This window comes from Lithobates pipiens, unplaced genomic scaffold (genome assembly GCF_037356315.1).
Source record: "Lithobates pipiens isolate NorthernLeopardFrog02 unplaced genomic scaffold, aLitPip1_a1.2 Scaffold_22, whole genome shotgun sequence".
Taxonomy (NCBI): Eukaryota; Metazoa; Chordata; class Amphibia; order Anura; family Ranidae; genus Lithobates; species Lithobates pipiens.
In genome coordinates this window covers 89,850,664-89,876,244 of record NW_027507784.1, presented here as the reverse complement: position 1 = coordinate 89,876,244, position 25,581 = coordinate 89,850,664, and the positions used below count along the sequence as shown (strand labels likewise).

The window sequence follows — 25,581 nt, the reverse complement described above, 5'->3', positions numbered from 1 at the left end:
AAGTACTTGACTATAACGTGTCGAGGTTTGGCTCGTGTATCCGACGGTTGTCCAATACGATGGGCCCGTTCGATCGTACAAGGCGTTCGGAGTCCCAACTGTTCGGGGATTAACTTGGCGCAGATAGTGGGGAGTTGAGCGAAGGTTACCGATTCTGGGAGACCAATGATACGAACGTTATTTCTTCTCGATCGGTTTTCCAAATCGTCGATCTTTTCCCACATCTCTTTATGCGTGTGGAGGATCCTGGCAATCATCGCCGAAGATCCGGCCGTTTCATCCTCGAGCGCGGATATACGTTCTTCCGTATGTTGCAGCCTTTGTCCCTGGGCCCGCACTTCCAGATGCAGCTGTTCCAGCCCTCGTTGTACCGCAGCGTCCACAGTAGCTGTGAGTGTGGGTCCCAACAAGAGAACCACAGCTTGTGCTATCCCCTCCGGGGATGTAGGGTCAGCTGGGGTGGGCGTTGGTGGAATCAGGGATCCCTGAACCTGTGAGGCCTGCTCGTGTGAGGGCGGCCCGGCCGCCATGTTGGCAGCGTGTGTCTCCGCCGCTGAGGGGATGCCCGCCGAAGCCGCCTTGGCGTACGACCGCTCCACATAGCGATCCATGATAGCTCACCCGTCCTCCGAGATTACGGTGAGCCTCCCCGGTGCCTGAGCCGGCGTTTTAGGCAGATTTGGCGAGGAGGGACGCGGGAGCTAATGGCGATCACCTCCTCCTCATGTGGCGCCGGAACCGGAAGTCCCTTGAATCTGTTTGAGGGCCATAGCTGCAGCTTCAAATGCACTTGTGGAAAATGACATTAAACTCTAGTGTAAAAACTAAACAAAAATAAATCCTATCTATCTATCTCCTCTATATATATATATATATATATATCTATATATCTATATCTATACACACACACACACACACACACACTATATATACAGTACACTATATTGCCAACAGTATTGGGACACAAGTCTTTACACGCACATGAACATTAATGACATCCCAGTCTTCGTCCGTAGGGTTCAATATTGAGTTGGCCCACCCTTTGCATCTATAACAGCTTCAACTCTTCTGGGAAGGCCGTCCACAAGGTTTAGGAGTGTGTCTATGGGAATGTCTGACCATTCTTCCAGAAGCACATTTGTGAGGTCAGGCACTGATGTGGACGAGAGAGCCTGGCTCACAGTCTCCATTCGAATTCATACCAAAGGGGATTTATCGGGTTGAGGTCAGGGCTCTGTGCAGGCCAGTCAAGTTCCTCCACCCCAAACTCGCTCATCCATAGCTTTATGAATCTTGCTTTGTGCACTGATGCGCAGTTATGTTGGAACACGAAGGCGCCATCCCCAAACTGTTCCCACAAAGTTAGGAGCATGAAATTGTCCAAAATGTCTTGGTATGCTGACGCTTCAAGAGTTCCCTTCACTGGAACTAAGGGGCCAAGCTCAACCCATGAAAAACACTCCCCACACCATAATCCTCCCCTCCACCAAATCATTTAGACCAGTGCACAAAGCAAGGTTTGTGGTGGAGCAATTTGACTGGCTTGCACAGAGTCCTGACCTCAACCCAATAGAACACCTTTGGGATGAATTAGAGCGGAGACTGCAATCCAGGCCTTCTTGTCCAACATCAGTGCCTGACCTCACAAATGCGCTTCTAAAAGAATGGTCAAACATTCCCATAGACACACTCCTAAACCTTGTGGACGGCCTTCCCAGAAGATTTGAAGCTGTTACAGCTGCAAAGGGTGGAGCCAACTCAATATTGAACCCTACGGACTAAGACTGGGATGCCATTAAAGTTCATGTGTGTGTGTGTAAAGGCATGTGCCCCAATACTTTTGGTAATATAGCGTATATTCAAGTATTTATTCTTAAAAAGAAGTCCCTTCTATTGCTTTCAGCCTCCCCCAAATCTCCAAATCTCTTCTTCTTCTTTTTTTTCCCCTGCTGTGATCTGACTCCCTGTTAGAAGATGTTCATTCTTTATGGTCTCGCTGTATGTAGGAACGTAGTCACCCTCTCTTGCTCGATCCCGAGATGAACTATGGACTATGATAGAGCAGTGTACATGACCACAACCAACATGCACTGCTCATCCCAAACAAATGGGTGAAGGGGAAAGGAAAGGCCCGGCCTGTGTGCCCTGCTCAGGGGATATTGTGCAATGGCTGCCCGTTCCTTCCGTTTACTCTTCTGCAGAACAGCGATGCACAGCCCTGTACATCCTTCATCCTGCCAGCTCCGCTCTGGCCAATCAAAGGTTTTCAGGCAAACCCATTTTCAGGTTCAAAATAGTCAATTGGCAAATTTTTCCATCATTAATAAAGCAGTAATAAACCTAAAAGAAAACATTTCTAATATTGCAGCTTACCAATTCTGCATTATGTGATGGCTGCATTGGTTTTCTTTTTTAGGCTTTCATTCCTTTATTTTCACCTACTGATCCCACCAGTAAGTCCGTTTTTCAGCAGGACAAGCTGTCCTGCAGATGTAGAAGGAAGAGCAGGGGTAGGCAACCATCGAGAGATGGAGATCTACTTGAACAACACTGATAAAGTCAAAGATTACAGTGTCCTACCCCCCCGAAAAAAAAATACAGTTTTTTTCTTCTTTTTGATAAAATATTTTTATTCAGAACACAAAAGTATTACAAGAGCGTGTAGGGTTTAGGAGTGCATTATGCAGAGAATGCGGGGTTCACCAGTGCATTAGACTCAAAATGCAGGCTTCAAGGGTGCGTTACACTCAGAATGCAGGATTCAGGAGGAGTGTGTTGTGGTCAGAATGCAGGATTCAGGAGTGTATTGTGGTCAGAATGCAGGATTCAGGAGTGCGTTGTGGTCAGAATGCAGGATTCAGGAGTGCGTTGTGGTCAGAATGCAGGATTCAGGAGTGCGTTGTGGTCAGAATGCAGGATTCAGGAGTACGTTAGAATGCAGGGTCCAGGGGTGCGTTGTGGTCAGAATGCAGAATTCAGGAGTGTGTTACACTTAGAATGCAGGGATCAGGAGTGCATTACGCTGTGAACACAGGGTTCAGGAGTGCTTTACAATCAGAATGCAGGGTTCAGGGGTGCGTTGTGGTCAGAATGCAGGGTTCAGGGGTGCGTTGTGGTCAGAATGCAGGGTTCAGGGGTGCGTTGTGGTCAGAATGCAGGGTTCAAGGGTGCGTTGCGGTCAGAATCCAGGGATCAAGAGTGCGTTACGCTGAGAATACAGGGTTCAGGAGTGCTTTACACTCAGATTGCAGGGTTCAGGTGTGCATTGCGGTCACAATGCAGGGATCACGAGTGAGTTACACTCAGAATGCTGGGTTCAGGAGTGTGTTATGCTAAGAATGCAGGGTTCAGGAGTGGGTTATGCTAAGAATGCTGGGTTCAGGAGTGTGTTATGCTAAGAATACAGGGTTCAGGAGTGTGTTACATTTAGAATGCAGGGAAAAATACTGCAAACACTGACTAAAACTGCCAATAAAGTTGGCCAAAAGACTAAAGAGTTTGCAACTTGGAATGAACAGGTCGCTCACTGTTGCCTCCTACAGGTTGCCTCCTGAAGCCCAAACAAGTAAAAAGGCTGTTGCTGACGTTCAGACATTTATACCAGCAGTCAGAATTCTGACCACTTAAAGCGGAACGTAACCCTCCTATCCTTTGTAGCCAAGGAAGCCGCCATCTAACTTCTGTTTTATCTGCAACTGCCATAGGGCTGCACATGTGATCAGTGATGACATCGGCCATCTGATGGGATGACACTTTGGTTGGGGAGACAAGAAAATGTGTCAGTTAGCATTATATTATAGCATATACTAATGCTGGCCACACATGTACAGATTTTCATTCAAAACTTTTAATTTGAATGAAAATCGATTTAACCGCGTGCCGACCACATCGCTTGGATGTACAGTGGCAGAGCAGCTCTTCTGTTCCAGATCACGTACGTACCTAGTATGCGATTTGGCACTTCCAGGTAGGGGGCACACGCACCACCAGCAACCTGGCAGTGCTGGGATTAGATACAAGTACAAGCCGGTCAGTGGGTGCTGGCCAATGTATATCTGCCGGCGCCCACCGATCAGCGAGGAGAGAGACAAGGCAGACCTGTTCTGGCAGGGGGGAAGTGATGGATTTGGATTCCTTGCAAAGCAGGGGGAAAAAATCCACTACATCCCATTATAGTGCACACATTTAACCCTTTGATGTTAACCCCTTCCCTGCAGGTACAGTGACAGTGCATATTTTTAGCACTGATCGCTATATTATGCCCCGTACACACAATCTGAGTTTTTGTCTGAAAAATCTTGGATGGTTTTTCCGACGGAATTCCGCTCAAGCTTGGCTTGCATACACACGATTACTCAAGTTCCCAGAACTTTCGATCGCCAAGAACGCAGTGATGTACAACACTATGAGTTCAATGCTTCCGAGAATGCGTCTAATTGTTTCAGAGCATGCATAGGAATTATGCGCTTCGGAATTGCTACAGATAATCAGGAATTTCCGATCAAAACTTTTTCTGTTGGAAAAATAGAGAACCTGCTCTCAAGTCCGATGGAGCGTACACATGGTCGGAATATCCGACCAAAAGCTCTCATCGGACTTTAGCTGGCGGGATTTCTGATCGTGTGTGCGGGGCTTTAGTGTCACTGGTTCCAGCAAAGTGTCAGTGTCAGAATGTCCACCATTACTAGTGAAAATAAATAAAAAATCATATATATATATATATATATATATATATATATATCATAGTTTGTACTATAACTTTGGCACAAACCAATCAATATATGGCTATTGGGATTTTCTATGTAGCAACAACAAACAAAGAAATTTGATTATTATTATTTTTTTATTGGATATGTCTTATAGCATAAAGTAAGATATACAGTATCTCACAAAAGTAAGTACACCCCTCACATTTGTGTAAATATTTTATTCATGTGACAACACTGAAGAAATTACACTTTGCTACAACGTAAAGTAGTGAGTGTGCAGCTTGTATAACAGTGTAAATTTGCCGTCCCCTCAAAATAACTCAACACACAGCCATTAATGTCTAAACCGCTGGCAACAAAAGTGAGTACCCCTAAGTGAAAATGTCCAAATTGGGCCCAATTAGCCATTTTCCCTCCCCGGTGTCATGTGACTCGTTAGTGTTACAAGGTCTCAGGTGTGAATGGGGAGCAGGTGTGTTAAATTTGGTGTTATCGCTCTCACTCTCTCATACTGGTCACTGGAAGTTCAACATGGCACCTCATGGCAAAGAACTCTCTGAGGATCTGAAAGAAAAAGAATTGTTGCTCTACATAAAGATGGCCTAGGCTATAAGAAGATTGCCAAGACCCTGAAACTGAGCTTCAGCACGGTGGGAAAGACCATATTAAAAAAAATTCAAAACGCCTTGATGGTTGGGTGTCAGTCTGGAGGAGTGAGCAGTCTTAGGAAGGTTGTATTTGCATACAGATCACCCCGGGTGACACCCATATGTTATGCTGAACCTTTGCAATTGAAAGAAATGATACCTGATGAATAAAATGGGCGGGCCATGGACAGTTAGCCTGAAGAGGAAAGAGCTAGATGATCCTGGATGTCCTCCAGCCAGGAAACTAGGTGGGCTCTGACTTGCTGCAGCTTCTGATGCACAGAATGAGAAGCTCACAGTGTGCAGTGAAATCAGAGTAAACCATTTACATCCAGGAGAGAAGCCGGTACAACTGTGCAAGACTGGAGGGAAGGCCGGAGTCCTGCTTTAATATATAAAGTTTTAGCTACTTTTGATAAATGAAAATATATAAGATATGACATTATTATATTACAATGAATGCCGGTTAATTTTTATACAAAAACAAAATTGGGTGAAAGTAAAATGTCCATGAAGGGAAGTGTCTCTTTAAGAGGAAAGTATACATTCATAGTTATGAAAACCTTTTTTTTTCTGGAAATGTAAGATTTTATTTATTTTTGTTAACAAAATATTTTGTCTTAGCGGTGAATAGGCAGACAAAGGCGGCCGGGGGTTCTGGTAATGACTTGTGTCTGTAGAGGAGGGGGGGAAGGGCCAGACACCTTTTAGCACCTCGGGGTAAAAAAAACGGGGCACATTTTCGGCATGTTACAAATAAGACGAGTTTTTATTATCTTTTCCCTGAAGTCATTCATCCTCTTGCTGGTCAGGACCTCCATAAAAAAAACAAAACATAAAACAGGCGGCTATTAAAGCCTCGTCCTAACCTTTTTGGAAATCTTTTATCTTCTTGGATACAGCCAGTCCTGATATCTGAGACTCTCTTTTCTGAGTCCGCAATTTATTTTGCTATGCAATCTCCACCCAGCCAACAAGCATTCCGTGAAGGAGAGGTTGATAAAAGCAGACTTTATATTTTCTCAGCACTGGTTTCCGAGATCTAATTTTTACAGGAATTGGATTGGCATTCCAGCACAGCTAATTGGAAAGCTGTGCAGGACACCTGACCTGTCCTTAGCAATCAATGACATCATCGGTTGGCAAGATGCAGGCGGGCGCTTCGCACAATGTTCAGTTTTGCTGGCAAGAGTACAGATTACAGCGTAGAGGAAGAGAGAGCCGTGTTGTAAAAAAAAAAAAAAAATGACCCAAGGAAAACCTTATTATTAGTAGTAGTTTAGTGGTAGTATTGTTGTTCACACATTTTAATTATAATATTATATATTATGTTATATCATCTGTTGAATTGCATTCATATTATTTACATTGTAAAAATAGTAATAATAATAATTATGGCATGGTGAATATTATGAACACAACTAAACAGATGATACACGGGGGGGGGGGGGGGGGAGGTGTGGGGTGAGCCCTCTCCCCCTCTCTGTATACAGACATTAACCCTTTCATGATCTGACTGTAAAGGGCTTTTCCCCGGGGACTCTTTGTGACATCACAGGGTGCAGCGGCACCCCAGCTGCAAAAACCCTGAGGACCATGAAGCGTTTTCGATTTTGTCACAAATTTGTGGCCGACGCCATCGTGGCCTAAGATATTTTAATTGTTTCTTAATCTGTTTTATAATCTGTTGTTCTGCGCTCATAATATTACAATGTAATAATAATAATGACAACAAAATATAATCATTATTAATATAAGTAGTAGTAGTTTAGTGGTAGTATTGTTGTTATTCACACATTTTACCTATAATATTATATATTGTGTTATATCATCTGTTGAATTGTGTTCATATTATTTACATTGTAAAAATAGTAATAATAATAATTATGACAGTGTGAATATTATGAACACAATTAAACAGATGATACAACATAACTAATAATATTGTAATTATTATATAATTATAAGCTAGTTAGGTTATGGGATTAATATGAGGTCATTGTAAGGGTAACTGTTTGCGTAATATGACATTGTAATGAAATAATAATTATAATATTTACATTCATACATTGTAATTATAAAGTGTTATATGATCTGTTGTATTGTTTTCATAATATGACATTGTAATTACATTGTAGTAATAATAATAATAATTATTATTATTATTAAAAAAAATATTATTATTATTTATTATTATTATTCATACACTGTAATTATAAAGTCACAGTATAACAAATTTGTTTGAATATAGGAGCCACTTAAAAAAAAAGTTAGGAGCCAGTTTGTGCGCAAGGGATATGTAACATGTGTATTGCAATTTAGGTTTTCAAAAAATAAATATAAATATATATATATATATATATATATATATATATATATATATATATATATATATATATATATATATATATATATATGTGCTTAGGTGTAACTTTTAGGCCCATTTCACACAGAGGTGCTTATAAATTGCCAGTAAAACACTGAGCACTTTTGAAGCGCTTTCCATTCATTTCAATGGAAAGGGACATTTTTTCAGCGCACTGGCCCAGTGTGAAAGCATTCAAATAGGTTTTCGCAAGCTTTTCAGGTGCCTTTTTTTGCGTAAAATCGACCTGAAAAGCACCTCAGTGTGAAAGGGGTCTTACTTTTTACATTTACAATTTTTTTTTGTTTATTTTTTTCTTTTAACTTATTTTTTCATCACATATGGGACAAAAAGTTCCCGATGTGGTGATTTATTATTATTTTTTTTTTTTGGTGACAGGTTCTCTTTAATGAGACAAAGACCCTGTGTGCTGCTAAATGTAATGCAATGCACATCGCACTGCATCACATTCTTTCCCGGGCCTTGATGCATACCTCCCAACTTTTTGAGATGGGAATGAGGGACACCTATAAGCAAAAGTATGCAGGAATAGGACATGCCCCTTGCCACGCCCCCTTAAAGGAGAATTGTATAAAAAAACAAGATTGGTTAAAGTGGTTGTAAACCCTTACAACCAACTTTGACCTACAGGTAAGCCTAGATTAAGGCTTACCTGTAGGTCCAAGAAATATCTCCTAAACCTGCACGGTTTAGGAGATATTTGCTAAAACGCATGCGCCGTAGACAGCGGCACGCAGGCGCTAGCAACTCCCGTGTGCATGCGCGGGAGTGACGTCATCGCGGTTTCGTCGAATGACAGCGGCGGAGCAGCGAGACCCACCAAGAAGATGGATGCGCCGGACTACAGGGGACAGCGGTGACATCGCTGGCTCCTGTGTCAGGTAAGTGACACATAATGGACTACTATGCGATGCATAGTAGTCCATTATGCTTTACCTTTGCAGGGAATCAACCCATCAGGGTTTACTTCCTCTTTAAACCCACACGTGTTTTTTATTTTTTTTATTTTTTATTTTTTACCCCTACAATTCCTTTATGTCAGCTTATGGAATTTACAAATGTAGCAATTTAGAAATCGGACGAAAGGTTTAGCAATGGAAGACACTTTTTGCTAGATAAAAAGTGCATTTTATATACAACTATATGGATCAGACCAAAATGAGGAGGAATGAGGGACAGAGGGACATTGCTCCAAATCAGGGACAGTTGGGAGCCATGCTTAATGGGCGGGGGAAACTGTCAACAGGGTCACGGTAGTGATCATACATGTTGCTTCCATGTCTGTAAGGAAGATGGGGAGAAGAGCGGACATATATACACTCTCCTCTCAACCCTGTAGTGCCCGCTATGCTGATCCTGGGACCACAGATGGGTAAGCAGAGCCCAGGATACTTAACGGAGGGTGCGCACGGGGGGGGGGGGGGGGCACATTTCCAACCACGTGTGTGGATGCAATCCAGCGGCAGCGGAGTTCCCAAAATGCTTCTACCTGGCAAGTGATCAAGTAGAAAAAAACAACCTGCCTGGCACCAAGAACTGCATGTACAGGGCATCAGGCAATACAAATTGTGCCTCCTTACAACAGTTAATGGGCTGACAAAAGCCTAGGTGCCAGGACGCAATGTCTAGTCTCCATGGGGACTTGGCGCCAAGGATTTGTCGAGCCCTTAAAAAATGTTGTATCATCTGTTGTATTGTGTTCATAATGTTATGTTAAAAATACATTGTATTATAATCACAATAAATAAAAAAAAAATAAGTTGTAATAATTATTAATGAGTTAATAATTTTTCTTATTATTATTAATAGTATCGTTGTTTATAATGATAATAATATTAAAGTGGTTGTATACCCACATTTTTAACTTTTACCTACAGGAAAGCCTATAATAAGGCTTACCTGTAGGTAAAAAAAATATCTCCTAAACCTGTACGGTTTAGGAGATATTCCCCTCGGTATGCGCCGCTGACTGCAGCGGCGCATGCGCACAAGGGGTTTCTCGCCGTCAAAATCCGGCAGCAGCCGAGCGGCCGGACTGAAATCTCCCGCGCGCATGCGCGGTAGTGACGATATCGCGGCTCCGGCCACTCACAGCGTCGGAGCCGCGATACCCGGAAGAAATGCCGAGGGAGCATGTCAGCTCCCTCGGCGTGGATCGGCCCAGATGTCGGGGCCTCGTTCTAAGGTAAGTATTTCATAATGAGCTAGTATGCGGTGCATACTAGCTCATTATGCCTTTTGCTTTGCAGGTTTAAAAAATAAAAAAATGTGCGGGTTTACTACCGCTTTAACAATAATAATATTGTAACTGTATTAATATATTATATACCATGTATTATACTAAGTTGCTATTTTTCTCAGATTAGAGTTGGGTTTTGGGGTTATATTATAAGGTTAATGTTTGGAGTGCATCTCACCTAAGGTTTAGCCCCGGTTCACACTGCGCCGCTTAACATTCGATCTCTTCAACAGAAGTCAATGCAAAGTCATGCCGAAGTCGCACCAGAAGTAGGGCAGGAAATGTTTTGTAAGTTCAGAGCGTTTAGAGTAGAACATTTCCATTGCAGTTAATTTGGCGTGACTTGTCATGCGACTTTGAACTCCCAAGTCGCATGACAAGTCGTGGCAGTGTGAGCCCGGGGCTTAGATTTAAGAGTGTAGGTCAAGGTTAAAGTTTAGGGTTTATGGTAAAGTGCTTTAGGATTAGTGGCTTGAGAATGAGATGACACAATCACATTTTTGGGTAGAGTATATATAAGTAGTAATAGTATAGAAGGGTTAGAATCTCTATCAGGTTTTTATCGCTGTGTGGTTCTCCATTAGTGAGATTTATGCTTTCTATATATCCTGTCATTAGGACTGAATGTGAATTGTAAAATGCACATCTTGATTTATTACTAGAACAGAAATAGTGGTGATCTGAGAAGGGATTTCCTCTCTCTAAATCCATTCCTCATGTGTTCTCCTTGAATCTCTGTGAGCTTTGTGTATTTCTTCCAGATCTGTGCAGTAATACAGTGTGAGACTTCCTGTAATAAAGACCGCTCACTGCTGCTCTCTCTCCTTGTGCAGGGGGACTGGTCTTGCCTCCGCCCCCTCCTGTAGAGGGTGGGGTCTGCTGGGTCCCTCCCACAGCTCTGCTCTCTCTCCTTGTGCAGGGGGACTGGTCTTGTTTCCGTCCCCTTCTGTAGAGGGTGGGGTCTGCTGGGCCCCGCCCACAGCTCTGTTCTCTCTCCTTGTGCAGGGTGACTGTTCTTGTCTCCGCCCCATCCTGTAGAGGGTGGGGTCTGCTGGGCCCCGCCCACAGCTCTGCTCTCTCTCTCTTTGTGCAGGGGGACTGGTCTTGTTTCTGCCACCCTTCTGTAGAGGGTGGGGTCTGCTGGGCCCCGCCCACAGCTCTGCTCGCTCTCGCTTGCACAGGGGGACTGGTCTTGTTTCCACCCCCCCCCCCCGTAGAGGGTGGGTGGGGTCTGTTGGGCCCCGCCCACAGCTCTGCTCTCCTTGTGCAGGGGGACTGGTCTTGTTTCCGCCCCCCCCCCTCCTGTAGTGCTCTGTAGTGGGTGGAGCCTGCTGGGGCCACTCCCGCAGCTCCATTCTCTGCACAGGCTATGTACAGCACAGTGATGATGTGACTGACAATTTTACAAGGTAATACCTGGGTTTGCAAAGGCATTTAGTGCACCCAAAGTGGATTTATATCTTTTGTGGCTAGTGAGGAATATATATGAACATTTTTATGCCTGGAGTTCAACTTGAACTATTTCACTATATACAGCAATTAAAGTGCGACCACTTTCTGGCCTCCATACATTCATTTTCATGTATAGAATTTCTTTAAAAAAAAAAAAAAAAAAAAAGCACCCAACGCACCGTCAGTTTATCAGATACGGTAATACTAGACAATTTCTGAATAATTTTAGCAAAGCTGCTTACACATCCGTATTTGTGTGGTTGCTCAGAGTTCTCCTTTTTAAAGGCTTTTTTTCTGTCCAAGAGATGGCGGTCCTCGGAATAGCAAGATCCTCCAATGGGGGAACAGGTGGCATAAAAAAAAAATATATATATATATTTTTTTAGCTGGAATTGTACGTTAACATTCGTCAACAAACAGCTGAGTAACCTGCTGGGAACTTCTGTAATGATTGAGCAATTTGAGCTCTACCAGCCGGGGAGTGTGCCGGGGCAGACGAATGTCCCAAATGTGTGTCTAGTCATACCCCATTGTGACATCATGTGTCCTCTCCAATAGGGAAGTGAGAACAATTATGATGTACGATGACATCAAACAAGAAATTGTATTTACTGGAATGTTCTGGAAAAAAAATCACCCATGCACTTAACCCCTTCAAAGCCTGACACTTTTACCCCCTTTCCTGCCCAGGCCAATTTTCAGCTTTTCACACCTTGAATGACAATAGCGCGGTCATACAACACTGTACCCAAATTACATTTTTACATTTTTCCCCACAAATAGAGCTTTAATACACAAGTATTTAATCTGGGATTTTTTTTTTTTTGCTAAATAAACACTGGAAATTTTGAAAAAAAAAAACGCAATTTTCTTTGTCTCCATTATAAAATTTTGCAATTAAATAATCTTTCTTCATAAATGTAGGCCAAAGTGTATGCTGCTAAATTTTTAGGTGAAAATAACCCAATTCAGTGTATATTATTTAGTCTGTAGGAAGTTTATAGAGTCCACAAACTATGAGATATATATATAATAAAAAATATAATCGGTCAATTCTGATGCAATGATCTCGTTTCTTGAGGCCTGAAAATGCCAGGACGGTAAAATTAGCCCTTTTTTGGAAAGTAGACAGTCCCAGATGTTTAGTGAGAGGCATGGCAAGTTTTTTTGAAGCTGTAAATTTTTGCACAATTATTTTAGAAGAAAAAAACAAAACAACTTTTTACAATTTTTTTTTTTCTTTTTTTTTTACATACTGTTGCCAGTGCAGTAAACATTTTATTTTTATTTTTTTAAACACATGGTGAGCTGAGCAATACAGTGTTACTACAGTAGTGATCAGGTTATTTATTTTATTTCTTTTACGTTATTCTTTTACGTTATTTGACATCCACCCAGAACGGTGAAAGTCCCGCTCGGCCGTCATTTTGCTATAGGTCGGATGGGAACTGGTTAAAGGGTAACTCCACTTTTGTGGGAAAAAATAACAAAAAGGATGCATATACAATTGCTACACAAGTCATATTGTAACTGAAAGTAAAAGTACTCCCCCTGACAATGCCTTTACCAGCTTTTCACTCCAGAAGGACAACGCCATCTTTCTTCAGGCATCATCCAGGGTCACCATCCACTGAGATGCCGACTCAGAGATGACACAATCATTGGTAATTCTGGGGGCCAGTGCAGTTCTTGTCTGTGTTCACAAATGTCTGACACAGATCAGCCCCCTACTGCAGCCTCTCACCTTGTGACTTGTTACACAAGTAGGCTATGTTTACCCATGCAGCGAGGACTCCTGTGCTCCTAAAAAGTGATCTGTGGTCAGATCGTTTTTTTCAGAGGTGTTTGGCAAGCTTTGAGGAGGCTATGTGCCACCTCTCTCCTTGTGCATGGGACTGGTCTTGTCTACACCCCCCTCCTGTAGAGGGTGGGGTCTGCTGGGCCCCGCCCACAGCTCTGCTCTCTCTCCTTGTGCGGGGTGACTGGCCTTGTCTCCACCCCTCCTGTAGTTTTTTTGCAGGCAGCTTGCAGTGGGTGGGGCCTGCAGTAGCCTCTCCCACAACTCTATTCCCTGCACAGACTATGTACAGCACAGCGATGATGTCACTGCTACTTTTGCAAAGTAATATCTGGGTTTGAAAAGGTATTTGGTGCACACAGTGGCTGTATATCCTTTGTGGCTATTTAAGGAATATATTTAAATGAAAAGGCTTTTTTTTGTGCTGGGACTTCAGCTTTAACCCTTTGCTACTGTATTGAACATGGCTTTAGTTATAATTTAACCACTTGCCGACCGCCGCACGCTGATATACGTTGGCACAATGGCAGCGGTGGGCTGTACGTCCCCTTTAATTTGAGGGGCTAGTGGGCGCACGCACTCTATGTCCGCCGGTGTCCCGCGATCGTGTTGTGGAGAGGCAGAATGAGGAGATGTAAACAAAGCATTTCCCCGTTCTGCCTAGTCAGTGACATGACAGAGATCACCGATCCCTGTCATCAGTAGCCGTGATCGCTGCCCTGTCAGTGGTAGACCCCCAACCCCCCCCCCCCCCGTTATAATCACTCCCTAGGACACACTTAACCCCTTGATCGCCCTCTAGTGGTTAACCCTCTTCCCTGCCAGTGTCATTTACACAGTAATCAGTGCATTTTTATAGCACCGATCGCTGTATAAATGCCAGTGGTCCCAAAATAGTGTCAAAAGTGTCCAATGTGTTCGCCATAATGTTGCAGTCACGATAAAAATCGCAGATTACTAATTAAAAATTTTTTTTTTAATAAAAATGCCATAAAACTATCCCCTAATTTGTAGACGCCAATCAATATATGTTTATTGCGATTTTTTTTTTTTTTTTTTTTTTACCAAAAATATGTAGAAGAATACGTATTGGCCTAAACTGAATAAAAATGTTTTTTTTATATATATATATATATATATTTTTGGGGGATATTTATTATAGCAAAAAGTTTAAAAATATTGTTTTTATTTTTCAAAATTGTCGCTTTGTTTTTTTGTTTATAGTGCAAAAAAATAAAAACCACAGAGGTGATCAAATACCACCAATAGAAAGCTCTATATGTGGGGGAAAAAAGGACATCAATTTTGTTTGGGTGCCACGTCGCACGACCGCGCAATTGTCAGTGACGCAGTGGCGAATCGCAAAAAGTGCTCTGGTCAGGAAAGGGGGGTAAAATCTTCCGGGGCTGAAGCAGTTAAATGAAAAGGCTTTTCTTTGCGCTGGGACGTCAGCTTTAACCCTTTGCTACTGTATCCAAAATGGCTTTCGCTATCATTTAAATTGCATTGAAACAAAAGAGGGGTAAATATTCGATGGGGGTGTCTTAGAACAGGTCCCCAGCAGGAAAAGGGTTAAGCACAGGTCCGGGGGGGACTAAAACGAGTTTGCAGCAGGTCAGGCAAGAACGCGTCACCCTTGAAAACGCTGCCCACTTCAAAGGCAAGCCCGCGAACCACAAAACCACGCCCCACTTTCATCGTCCGTGTTGTAGACCGCAAGCCCCCCCCCCCCCCCCACCTTCCTCCATACGTCGCTCCGGCGAATGGAAATTGGCTCTGCAAATGTGAACTTGCAGCCTCTTCGGAGGGGAAGCCTGGGAGTAAAAGAAATATGTCAGGGAATAAATTGCAGGCAGGAAATGTATCAGAGGCCTCGGCTTTGATCAGGGGAACGCAGGACGTGGAGGGATCACTGGCTATTTTTGGCTGGATTCTCGTTTCATCTGCTGGGACATGGCCTGGGCTTTGATCTCAGGTCCATGAATACAATAAAATGGTCTGGGGGAGGCGGGAAGGGGGGGGGGGCACAGAGGTGCCATGCACCCTTAAAAGCGTGGAGACGCATGTTACAGGTACGGGGGAGGGGGGGAGGGGGTCCGGTGCAGAGGAAAAGACCACTTCAGGTCACAAGCTCCTTTCCTTGCACCATTGCAGGTGCTCCAACCTACTACTGATTTATTTAAACAATTTATTTGCTTATATGAGGACATTCACTTATACAATGGGAAAATGTTCAAAGTTTTGGAAAGCGTATTAAAAAAAAATTTAAAAAAATATTTTTTTTTTTCTGCGATTTGTGTCCCCACTAATGAAATCTCCCCTCACTGGAAGGAGCCATCAGAAGATGGGGACACTGTAGTCATAAAGGGATGGACATGGTCAGCAACAATACTCAGGGAGGCCGTGGTGTATAAAAGATGCCCAATTGGTACTAAGGGGCCCAAAGTGTGCCAAGAAAATACCCCCCCACACCATTACACCCCCACCACCAGCCGGTGAACCGGTGATACAAGGCAGGATGGATCCATGCTTTCATGTTCTTTACACCAAATTCTGACCCGACCATTTGAATGTTGGAGCTGAAATCCAGACTCATCAGACCAGGCAACGTTTTTCCAATCTTCTGTTGTCCAATTTTGGTGATCCTGTGCCAATTGTAGCCTCAGTTTCCTGTTCTTAGCTGACAGGAGTGGTACCCGGTATGGTCTTCTGCTGCTGTAGCCCATCTGCTTTCAGGTTCGATGTGTTGTACATTCAGAGATGATATTCTGCATACCCAGGATGTAATGAGTGGTTATTTGAGTTGCTGTTGTCTTTCTATCATCAGGAACCAGTCTGCCCATTCTCCTCTGACCTCAGATATCAGCAAGGCATTTTCCTCCACACAGCTGCCGCTCACTGGATATTTTCTCTTTTTTGGACCATTCTCTGTAAACGCGAGAGGTGTTTAAAAAATCCCAGTAGATCAGTAGTTTTTGAAAAATACTCAGACCAGCCCGTCTGTCAACCAACAACCATGCCACGTTTAAAGTCACTTACATCCCCTTTCTGCCCCATTCTGATGCTCGATTTGAACTTCAGCAAGTCGTATTCACTACGTCTAGATGCTTAAATGCATTGAGTTGCTGCCGTGTGATTGGATGATTAGCAATTTGTGATAAGAAAATAAATGAAGGGTTGGGACTTTGAATGAAGCATTCACTTTGAAAACATAACTATTCTTGACAAGTTTATTCCATATATTAATGACAAAAACAAGACACAGCACTGTGAGTCTGAAATTCATTTCATATATAGACCTATAGAGTCAATACATATATGTATGTAAAAGGTAAGTATCTAGTCTGGCATTGCATAGGTATAATATTGCACATATCAGAATGTTACTGTAAATAAAAGATGCATTAGTGTAGCATCCGTAGCTCGACGCGTTTCGTGGTTAGTTACCACTCATCAGGAGCAATTATGGTGATTAGCAATTTGTGTTGCCAAGCTATTGAACAGCTGTACCTAATAAAGTGGCCGGTGAGTATATGTGTGACTTAACCACCTGCAGACCGGACCAATTTGCTGGTCAAAGACCAGACCACTTTTTGCGATTCGGCACTGCGTCGCTTTAACTGACAATTGCGCGGTCGTGCGACGTGGCTCCCAAACAAAATTGACGTCCTTTTTTTCCCACAAATAGAGCTTTCTTTTGGTGGTATTTGATCACCCCTGCGGTTTTTATTTTTTGCGCTATAACCAAAAATAGAGCGACAATTTTGAAAAAAACGCATTATTTTTTACTTTTTGTTATTATAAATATCCCCCAAAAATATATAAAAAAACATTTTTTTCGCTCAGTTTAGGCCGATACGTATTCTTCTACATATTTTTGGTAAAAAAAATCGCAATAAGCGATTATTGATTGGTTTGCGCAAAAGTTATAGCGTTTACAAAATAGGGATAGTTTTATAGCATTTGTATTAATAATTTTAAATTTTTTTTTTTTTTTTACTAGTAATGGCGGCGATCAGCGATTTTTATTGTGACTGGGACATTGTCGGGGACCCATCGGACATTTTTGACACATTTTTGGGACCATTGTCATTTATACAGTAATCACTGCTATATAAATGCAGTGATTCCTGTGTAAATGACACTGGCAGTGAAAGGGTTAACCAGTGGGTGGCAGTGTAGGGGTTAAGTGTTCCTAGGGGTGTATTACTAACTGTGGGGGGATTGGGCTTTCATTTAGTGAACACTGATCTCTGCTCCAATCACATGGAGCAGAGATCAGCGTCACTAGTTGCTAGGCAGAATGGAGAAATGTTGTTTACACAGCATTTCCTCCATTCGGCCGCTCCGTGAGACGATCGCGTGGGATGCCCGCGGCGATCGAGTCCGCTGGTCCCGCGACCGGACTCACGGGGGTCCCGACCAGCGCGGGAGCGCGCCGGCGGCGGCGCGCTCCCGATGGCAGGGCAGCATTGAATATTGGACGTACCTGTACGCCAATATGCCTGCCCGTGCCATTCTGTCGACGTACATCGTCGTGCGCTGGTCGGGAAGTGGTTAAAGTTTCAGCAACTTCAAAGTAGTTCATGCACTACTTTGGTCAGACTTTCATGCTTGAGGGCCATAGACTTTAATGTTAACCCTCAAAAGTTGCAATAAAGTCATACCTGAATGGTGGTACCACCACCCAAAAAAAAACACCACAACCAGCCAGACCAATAAAAACAAAAAAAAATTATTAAAAAAAACAAATTCATACCTGAATGTTATACAATCCAACAGTTGTCCATTATCACTGGTCAAAGGCAAATCATATCCAAGTTGCACTCATCCAAAGTTGCATCAAAGTTGCTCTCCGAAATCAGCACAACTTTTGAAGTCCTACAAGTGTGAATGGAGCCTCAGCTTCTAACTTCAGCTTGTTCAATTAAGCTTTGACAAAAACAAAACCTGATTGGTTTCTATGCAGACCTGCACCAGATTTTGCCCTCTCCAGTTTTACTAAATCAACCCCATTGTGACAAGCAAGGTTGCCACTTGGCCTTGTCAGTTCAACTGGGACTTGTTGCCCCTTGTTCCTTATTGGAGGACATTCCTTTGTACTGTTAGAATGTTTGGATAAAAAAAGAAAAAAATGGAAAGTATGGAAAATAGGCTTCTATTGCAATCTGTGTCCCCACTAGAGAAATGTCCCTCTCTTCTTGTCCAAGGGTCACCTTAGGTGACATGTTGTGACGCTTGGCCTTGTCAGTTCACATGGGACTTGTCAATTCATTTTCTTATTTAAGGACATCCCCTTGTAGTATGAGAAAGTTTAGATAAAACTTCTTAAAAGAGAGAGTGGAAATAATTGCAAAAAAAAATAATAATTCAGGCTTCTATTGTGATTTGTGTCCCCATTAGGAAAATGTACCCTCACTTCCTGTCCTAGGATCACCCCTAGTTCAAAAGGGACTTGTTGCCAATTATTTTGCTTATTTGGCGACATTCTCTTGTACTGTGAGAACGTTTAGATAACACTTTTGAAGTTTTGGAAAACGTGATTAAAAAAAAGGGAATAGTGCCCTATCATTGATGTTAGTGGGAGGAATAGTGCCCCATCATTGGTGTCAGGGGGAAGAATAGTGCCCCATCATTGCTATCAGCGGGAGGAATAGTCTATATTCCCATCGCACACATTCCTGGAATGAACTCTGAAGGCATTGGGTGCTGTAAAGACAGCCAGCTGGATACTGGAACCAATGCGATATGTAGATATTCGCCAGCACACCAAGGATCAACGAGACTGTTTTTATTCCAATAATCACATCACAAAATGGTGTAGTGCAAAGTTTCGGAGCCACACAGGACCCCTTCATCAGGCATGTGATGGGAGAGGAATAGTGCTCCATCATTGGTATCAGTGGAAGGAATAGTGCCCCGTCATTGGTATCAGTGGAAGGAATAGTGCCCCGTCATTGGTATCAGTGGAAGGAATAGTGCCCCGTCTTTGGTATCAGTGGAAGGAATAGTGCTCCATCATTGGTATCAGTGGAAGGAATAGTGCCCCGTCATTGGTATCAGTGGAAGGAATAGTGCCCCGTCATTGGTATCAGTGGAAGGAATAGTGCCCCGTCTTTGGTATCAGTGGAAGGAATAGTGCCCCATCATTGGTATCATTGAAAGGAACAGTGCCCCGTCTTTGGTATCAGTGGAAGGAATAGTGCACCATTATTGGTATCAGTGGAAGGAATAGTGCACCATTATTGGTATCAGTGGAAGGAATAGTGCCTCATCATTGGTATCAGTAGAAGGAATAGTGCACCATTATTGGTATCAGTGGAAGAAAAAAATGCCCCCAAGGGCTGGATAAAGGCAAGCAAAGGCCTGCAGTTTGGAGACCCCTGAACTAAATCCTATCCCCCGAAAAACCAGCAAAGTGATCTGCAGACCCGTACATGCTCTGAGAAGCCGACGGATCAGTATGACAAGCAGACAATAGCAATGGCAGCCTTTATGTTTCCCTCAGTACAAGTTTTTTTCTACTTTTTTTATTTTTCTTTATTTTTTTTTGCTGTTTACAGGATACTTTGGTCAGGTTGGGAAATGTTTGAAATAGAGCATTAGAGGCGGTGTCCGGAGGGCATGTTAGCGCTCTAATTCCCGTCACCTGCGATATCTCGCTGTGCAGCGCTCATCCTCCAGCCCAGAGAGAGGCACAATTATCTTAATGGGGCCCGGGCAGACCCGGAGAGCTTCGTAGCTCAAGGCTCTTGTAGATAAAAGGTGGAGATGTCTGTAAAACGTCAGGAAGGGACAGGTAGAAATGCAGGAATGACACGGAATACCTCCCAGGTGACTGCGGACGGCGGTTGGCAGTGACCTCACCCTATTCATCTCTCATTTGTTCGCAGTCACATACACTGACTGGTATACAATGGCGCGATTCCCGCAGCCAGGTGCTTGTCTTTATGCCAGATAATACTCTCAGGTGACAAGTGTGAGCCACCTGTCAATCAAGGGCTTCATAGGGAGCAACGTTAAATACAGACTTGTGTCTCTGAAAGGGAATCCACATTCAGATTGGTTTTCAGAGACATTTGACAGGTGGCGACGTGACATCTCTTCACCATCTGTTTTAACCCTGTAAGTGCTGAACCAAACGCACCGCAACTAATTCAAAAATTGCCGGGAAAACTACAGAAAAATCAAGCATTTTAAATTTTCTTTCTTTTCCTTTCTATAAATATTTTTTTTTATTATTATTATTCAGTTGTAATGTATTTTTGAAAATGTGACTACTTCAGGACCCTCCCTCTTTGCAGATTGTAGCCCTCTCCTCTTCTGGAAGTGTGCAGTCACTGTCTGTGCTGCCCCAGCTCCTCTGCCCCCCTCCCCCCATATCTATATATGTTTTTAGAAAGCTGTTGTGGGAGGAGTGAAGGGGAGAACTTAAGGGTTAGTCCATCTTTACCAAAAAAAAAACTACCTTTGCGGGTAAGGGGTGCCTGTAAATAAAAAACAAACTGGGCAGCTTTGACCAAAGTTAAAAGAGAAGTATGTTTTTTTTTATTTTATTTTTTTTAAGAATCATACTCATCGGTCCACATTTTTAATAAAATTTGTTAGTATTTAATTCTTTACTAATGCTTAGTTTACCCTACCAGCCCTAAATTACTCCCCCCCCCCCCCCCGCCCCTTTTTTATTTATATTTCTTTTATTAATTTTGTTTGTTTAGAAATTAAAACAAACTGGGCAGCTTTGACCAAAGTTAAGAGAAGTAATTTTTTTTTTTTTTTTTTTTGTAAGAATCATACTCATCTAGGTGGATACATCATCAGTCCAATTTTTTTATAAAGTGTGTTAGTATTTAAATTCTTACTAATTCTTCATTTACCCTACCAGCCCTAAATTACCCCCCCCCCCCCCTTTTTTATATATATATTTCTTTTATTCATTTTGTTTGTTTAGAAATGAAAACAAACTGGGCAGCTTTGACCAAAGTTAAAAAATACGTTTTTTTGTTTTTTTTTTTTGTTTTTTAAGAATCATACTCACCTAGGTGGATACATCATCGGTCCAAATTTTTTATAAAATGTGTTAGTATTTAATTCCTTACTAATCCTTAGTTTACACTACCGGCCCTAAATTAATCCCCCCCCCCCCCCCCCATTTTTTGATTTATATTTCTTTTATTCATTTTGTTTGTTTAGAATAAAAATGTGGTTTCAAAATGCAATACTTTGTAGCAGAATCATAATTGTACTGTCGATTTAAAGAGGACAAATTATAAAATAATATTTATATTTTTATCTACATTAACACTATATTTTTTTTAAACTGATCAAATTAGATAAAAAGTACATTTATTTGTTATGCTTTTTTTTTTATTTTTTTGCGGATTGCAAAAAAATATTAATAATTTTCAAGACAATATAACCAAATGAAGGTCTTGTGTTTTTTTTTTTTTTTTTTTTACAACAAACAATATATGTTTTACTATATTATGGCAAGTAATGACAGAGTTAGTGCCTCTATAGCCGAAATGTAACAATTGCTCTGGTCGTGGCTGAATTGCCATTGAACATGTTGGCTAAATAAATATTTTTTTATTTTTTTTGCACCATTCAGGTCCCTAACGAATGAAATTCTAGGACTGAAGATACCACCAGAACCGGTACTTAATGCCAACACTGTGTGCTTGACATTACCTGGATTGACCCGGCGCCAGATGGAAGTCTGTATGCGGAACCCTGATGTCACAGCCTCAGCCATACAGGGGATCCAAATCGCCATCCACGAGTGCCAGCACCAGTTTAGGGACCACCGTTGGAATTGTTCCAGTCTGGAAACAAAGAACAAGATTCCTTATGAGAGTGCAGTTTTCAGCAGAGGTGAGCATGGTGGGGGTCCTACTCAAGGGCCTTCAAATATAAAAAAATAAAATATTTTGGTGGTCATGAAAGTGTAACATAAACAAACTCGTTGTGTGATAAAGGCCACAGTTAAAACAGTACATGGTAAAGTTCTAACACCCCTGTTTGTATGTAGAGTTCAGCAATAATACTTAGCACTTCTCTTTTCCCATAAAGGTCTATGGGAATGTAAAAGTAGATGAAGTAGGTCAAATGTAGGTTCAGTGCAGGTCAAATGTAGGTTCAGTGCAGGTTTAAATGTAGGTTCAGTGCAGGTCAAATGTTGGTTAGGTGCAGGTCAAATGTAGGTTCGGTGCAGGTCAAATGTAGGTTCGGTGCAGGTCAAATGTAGGTTAGGAGAAGGTAAAATGTAGGTTAGGTGCAGGTCAAATTTAGGTTTGGTGCAGGTCAAACACAGGTTAGGTGCAAGTCAAATGTATGTACAGGTCGAATGTAGGTTCAGTGTGGGTCAAATGTAGGTTAGGTGCAGGTCAAATGTAGGTGCAGGTCAAATGTAGGTTCAGTGCAGGTCAAACGTAGGTTAGGTGAAAGTTCAAATGTAGGTACAGGTCAAATGTAGGTTCAGTGTGGGTCAAATGTAGGTTAGGTGCAGGTCAAATGTAGGTTAGGTGCAGGTCAAATGTAGGTGCAGGTCAAATGTAGGTTCAGTGCAGGTCAAACGTAGGTTAGGTGCAAGTTCAAATGTAGGTACAGGTCGAATGTAGGTTCGGTGTGGGTCAAATGTAGGTTAGGTGCAGGTCAAATGTAGGTTAGGTGCAGGTCAAATGTAGGTTAGGTGCAGGTCAAATGTAAGTTAGGAGAAGGTAACATGTAGGTTAGGTGCAGGTCAAATGTAGGTTGGGTGCAGGTCAAATGTAGGTTGGGAGAAGGTAACGTGTAGGTTTGGTGCCGGTCAAATGTAGGTTAGGTGCAGGTCAAATGCTGGTTAAATTTACCTTCAGGAACATCTCATACTGATGTCAAAAGCATGTTGAATTTGTATATTAAAACCCATCAACACTGGCCTTTAGTCGTCACCAATGTAGTAAGCAAACCTCTCCCAACTTTTAAATCTTTTTTTATTTTATGTATTTATTTTTAATTTATTAATATCACAGAGGAGATAGGAATTAGGAAGAAGGCGCACCAGCCTAGTGCATTATCCTATGAAACTTAAAAAAAAAAAATTCAATAAAGCTCACTTTCACTCTCCAAGCGATAATAGTCACAAGCATAGGATGCAAACCCCACCGGATGCATGTCAGCAGGATAGGCACAGCTGATGTGTTTCAAGGAATATACCCTCTTCCCCAGAGCTAGCCTGCACTAGGCTGGTGGGCCTTCTTCCTATGTTCTATTTCTAGTTTGGTGTCCCCGTACCACTGGCGGTCACAGTCGTGGATTATTCCAGGTGGCCCTATCTGGTTGTTCCGGGTGGAAGTTATTATTTATTCTGGTCTCCTTAAAGACAGGACCACCAGGAAGAGTCCTTTATCTTAGAGCAGACTTTGTGCACATCACAGAGGAGATGATAAGCCCCTATGTGATAGTGTATTTTACCTGGCAGGTCCTCTTTACGGAGATATCAGGGGTCAATTAGGCATGACGGGACTAGAAAAAGGAAGTTCAATAGCCAGTAGCCAATAGCTTACGTCTCGTAGTTGAATCTGAGCATGCGTGAGTTTTTGTGCGTCAGAATTGCATACATACGATCGGAATTTCCGATAGAAACTTTTTCCGTCTGAAAAATTGAGAACATGCTCTCAATCTTTTGCTGGTCCAAAATTCAGCCAGCAAAATTCTGATGGAGCCTACACACAGTCGCATTTTCTGATGAAAAGCTCTCATCGGTCTTTTGCTGGCCGAATTTCCAACCGTGTGTACGCAGCATTAGAATGCATTTTACTGTAGGTTCTCCAGTCTTTTATAGTGCCCAATCTCACAGTTTAAAATTATAATGTGTTTAGGGGCGGACTGACAACTCATGGGGACCCGAGCAATAGGAGATTATGGGGCCCCCAGGCAATCAGAGATTATGGGGCCACACAGTATACACCTACATGTACACACAGTATACATAGACATTTTTCTATTGGCTGAGAAGGTACTGGAGAGGTGGGGCAGCTATAACCTCAGGATTTTTAGACCAAAAGGATGTCGGTAAGGGACATTTCAGAGACAGATGTAAAAAAAAAAAAAAGATTTATACATACTGTCCCTGGCTTTACTGAGGCCGGCAAAACTCTGATGGGGCCCCCTAGTGGCCCAGGGCCCTCAGGCAGTGCCCGAGTGGCCGAATGGTCAGTCCGCCCCTGAATGTGTTCAATACCCGAGACTGCACCGGAAAAATAAGCTGACCGGGTCTCCTTTGTCAGGTTGACTTTCTGCACAGCCATCTTGTCGGAATTCCTGCGCCAAAGACGTGACCCAGACGAATGGCCTGCGGCTCCCCATTCCTGTCTGATGGCTCATCTTCATCCGCAGTCTTTGAAGAGTTCCTCTCTCTATACCCCTCTGATCTGACACTGATGTATCGGGCTCTCACGTCACCACACACACACAAGCAAAGATCTCTGATAGCAGATAAGATCCAAGGCAGACGCTCAGGTCGTTCCCTTATTTACTCTTTAACCCCCTCCAGGTTAACCTTGACCCCCCTGCTAATAACCAGCACCATGTCATAAGGCAGGCTGTAAAAATGCTTCACATAAAACTGCTGCTGGGCAGGTTTCAGGTCAGGAGAGATGGGGCAGTTTTCTTTACAAGTTCCAAAAATGCTGTAAATGGTCAGATCTTGGGTTGATAAATGATGAAAGGTCTTATAATTGCACGTCTTCAAAAATGAACGTCAAGCACCTGGCTACACTTGTTCCCTCCAGCTCACAGTGGCTGCAATATCTTCCCTTCAGCCCAAGAATGAGCAGGCCCTGTACATCTCTATGGATGGATGGGTGGCTAATTACAACGTTTTTAAATGATTTCACTCACTTCAAAGCATTCTTTATCCAGTTATGTGAATCTCGCAATCAGCGCACAATTGTACAGTCACTTAAAGCGTAACTCCACTTTTTTTGAGAAAAAACTGTCCCCTCTGGGTGATCTATGTACATTGCAAAGGATTATAACAAACTTTGTTGCAGATCCCTACCTTTTGTTATTCTGAAGAAATACATGTGTGTTTCTCTGTGCTTCTGTACTGAGTGGGTCTAATGGGAGGGGTTTCGTGATTAACTGTCAGGTGTGCAGCTGCAGAGCACTAATGAGGAAAGCTGCTGAGCCTGGATCCCTTTAGACGTGTTTCTATTGAAAGTATCTCTCCAAACATGACATTCTTGTTGCAGGGGATGCCTGAAACCTGACTTGTATCTTAGGCAGACTTCTGGGAAAATTGGTGAGCCAATCACACAAGCAGGGATTGATGGAATGATGTTTGTGGGGAGTGGTCAGTACACACT

General features: G+C 42.6%; 1 protein-coding gene across 1 annotated transcript in view; it reads left to right on the top strand.

Annotated features, from left to right (window-relative positions):
- WNT10A (Wnt family member 10A) overlaps positions 1 to 25,581 on the top strand; it is a 95,144-nt gene that overhangs the window by 24,364 nt on the left and 45,199 nt on the right. Inside the window, exon 2 of the mRNA XM_077447866.1 lies at positions 21,843 to 22,105. Within this exon, the coding sequence (XP_077303992.1) occupies positions 21,843 to 22,105 (263 nt within the window). The remainder of the gene's footprint in view (positions 1 to 21,842; positions 22,106 to 25,581) is intronic.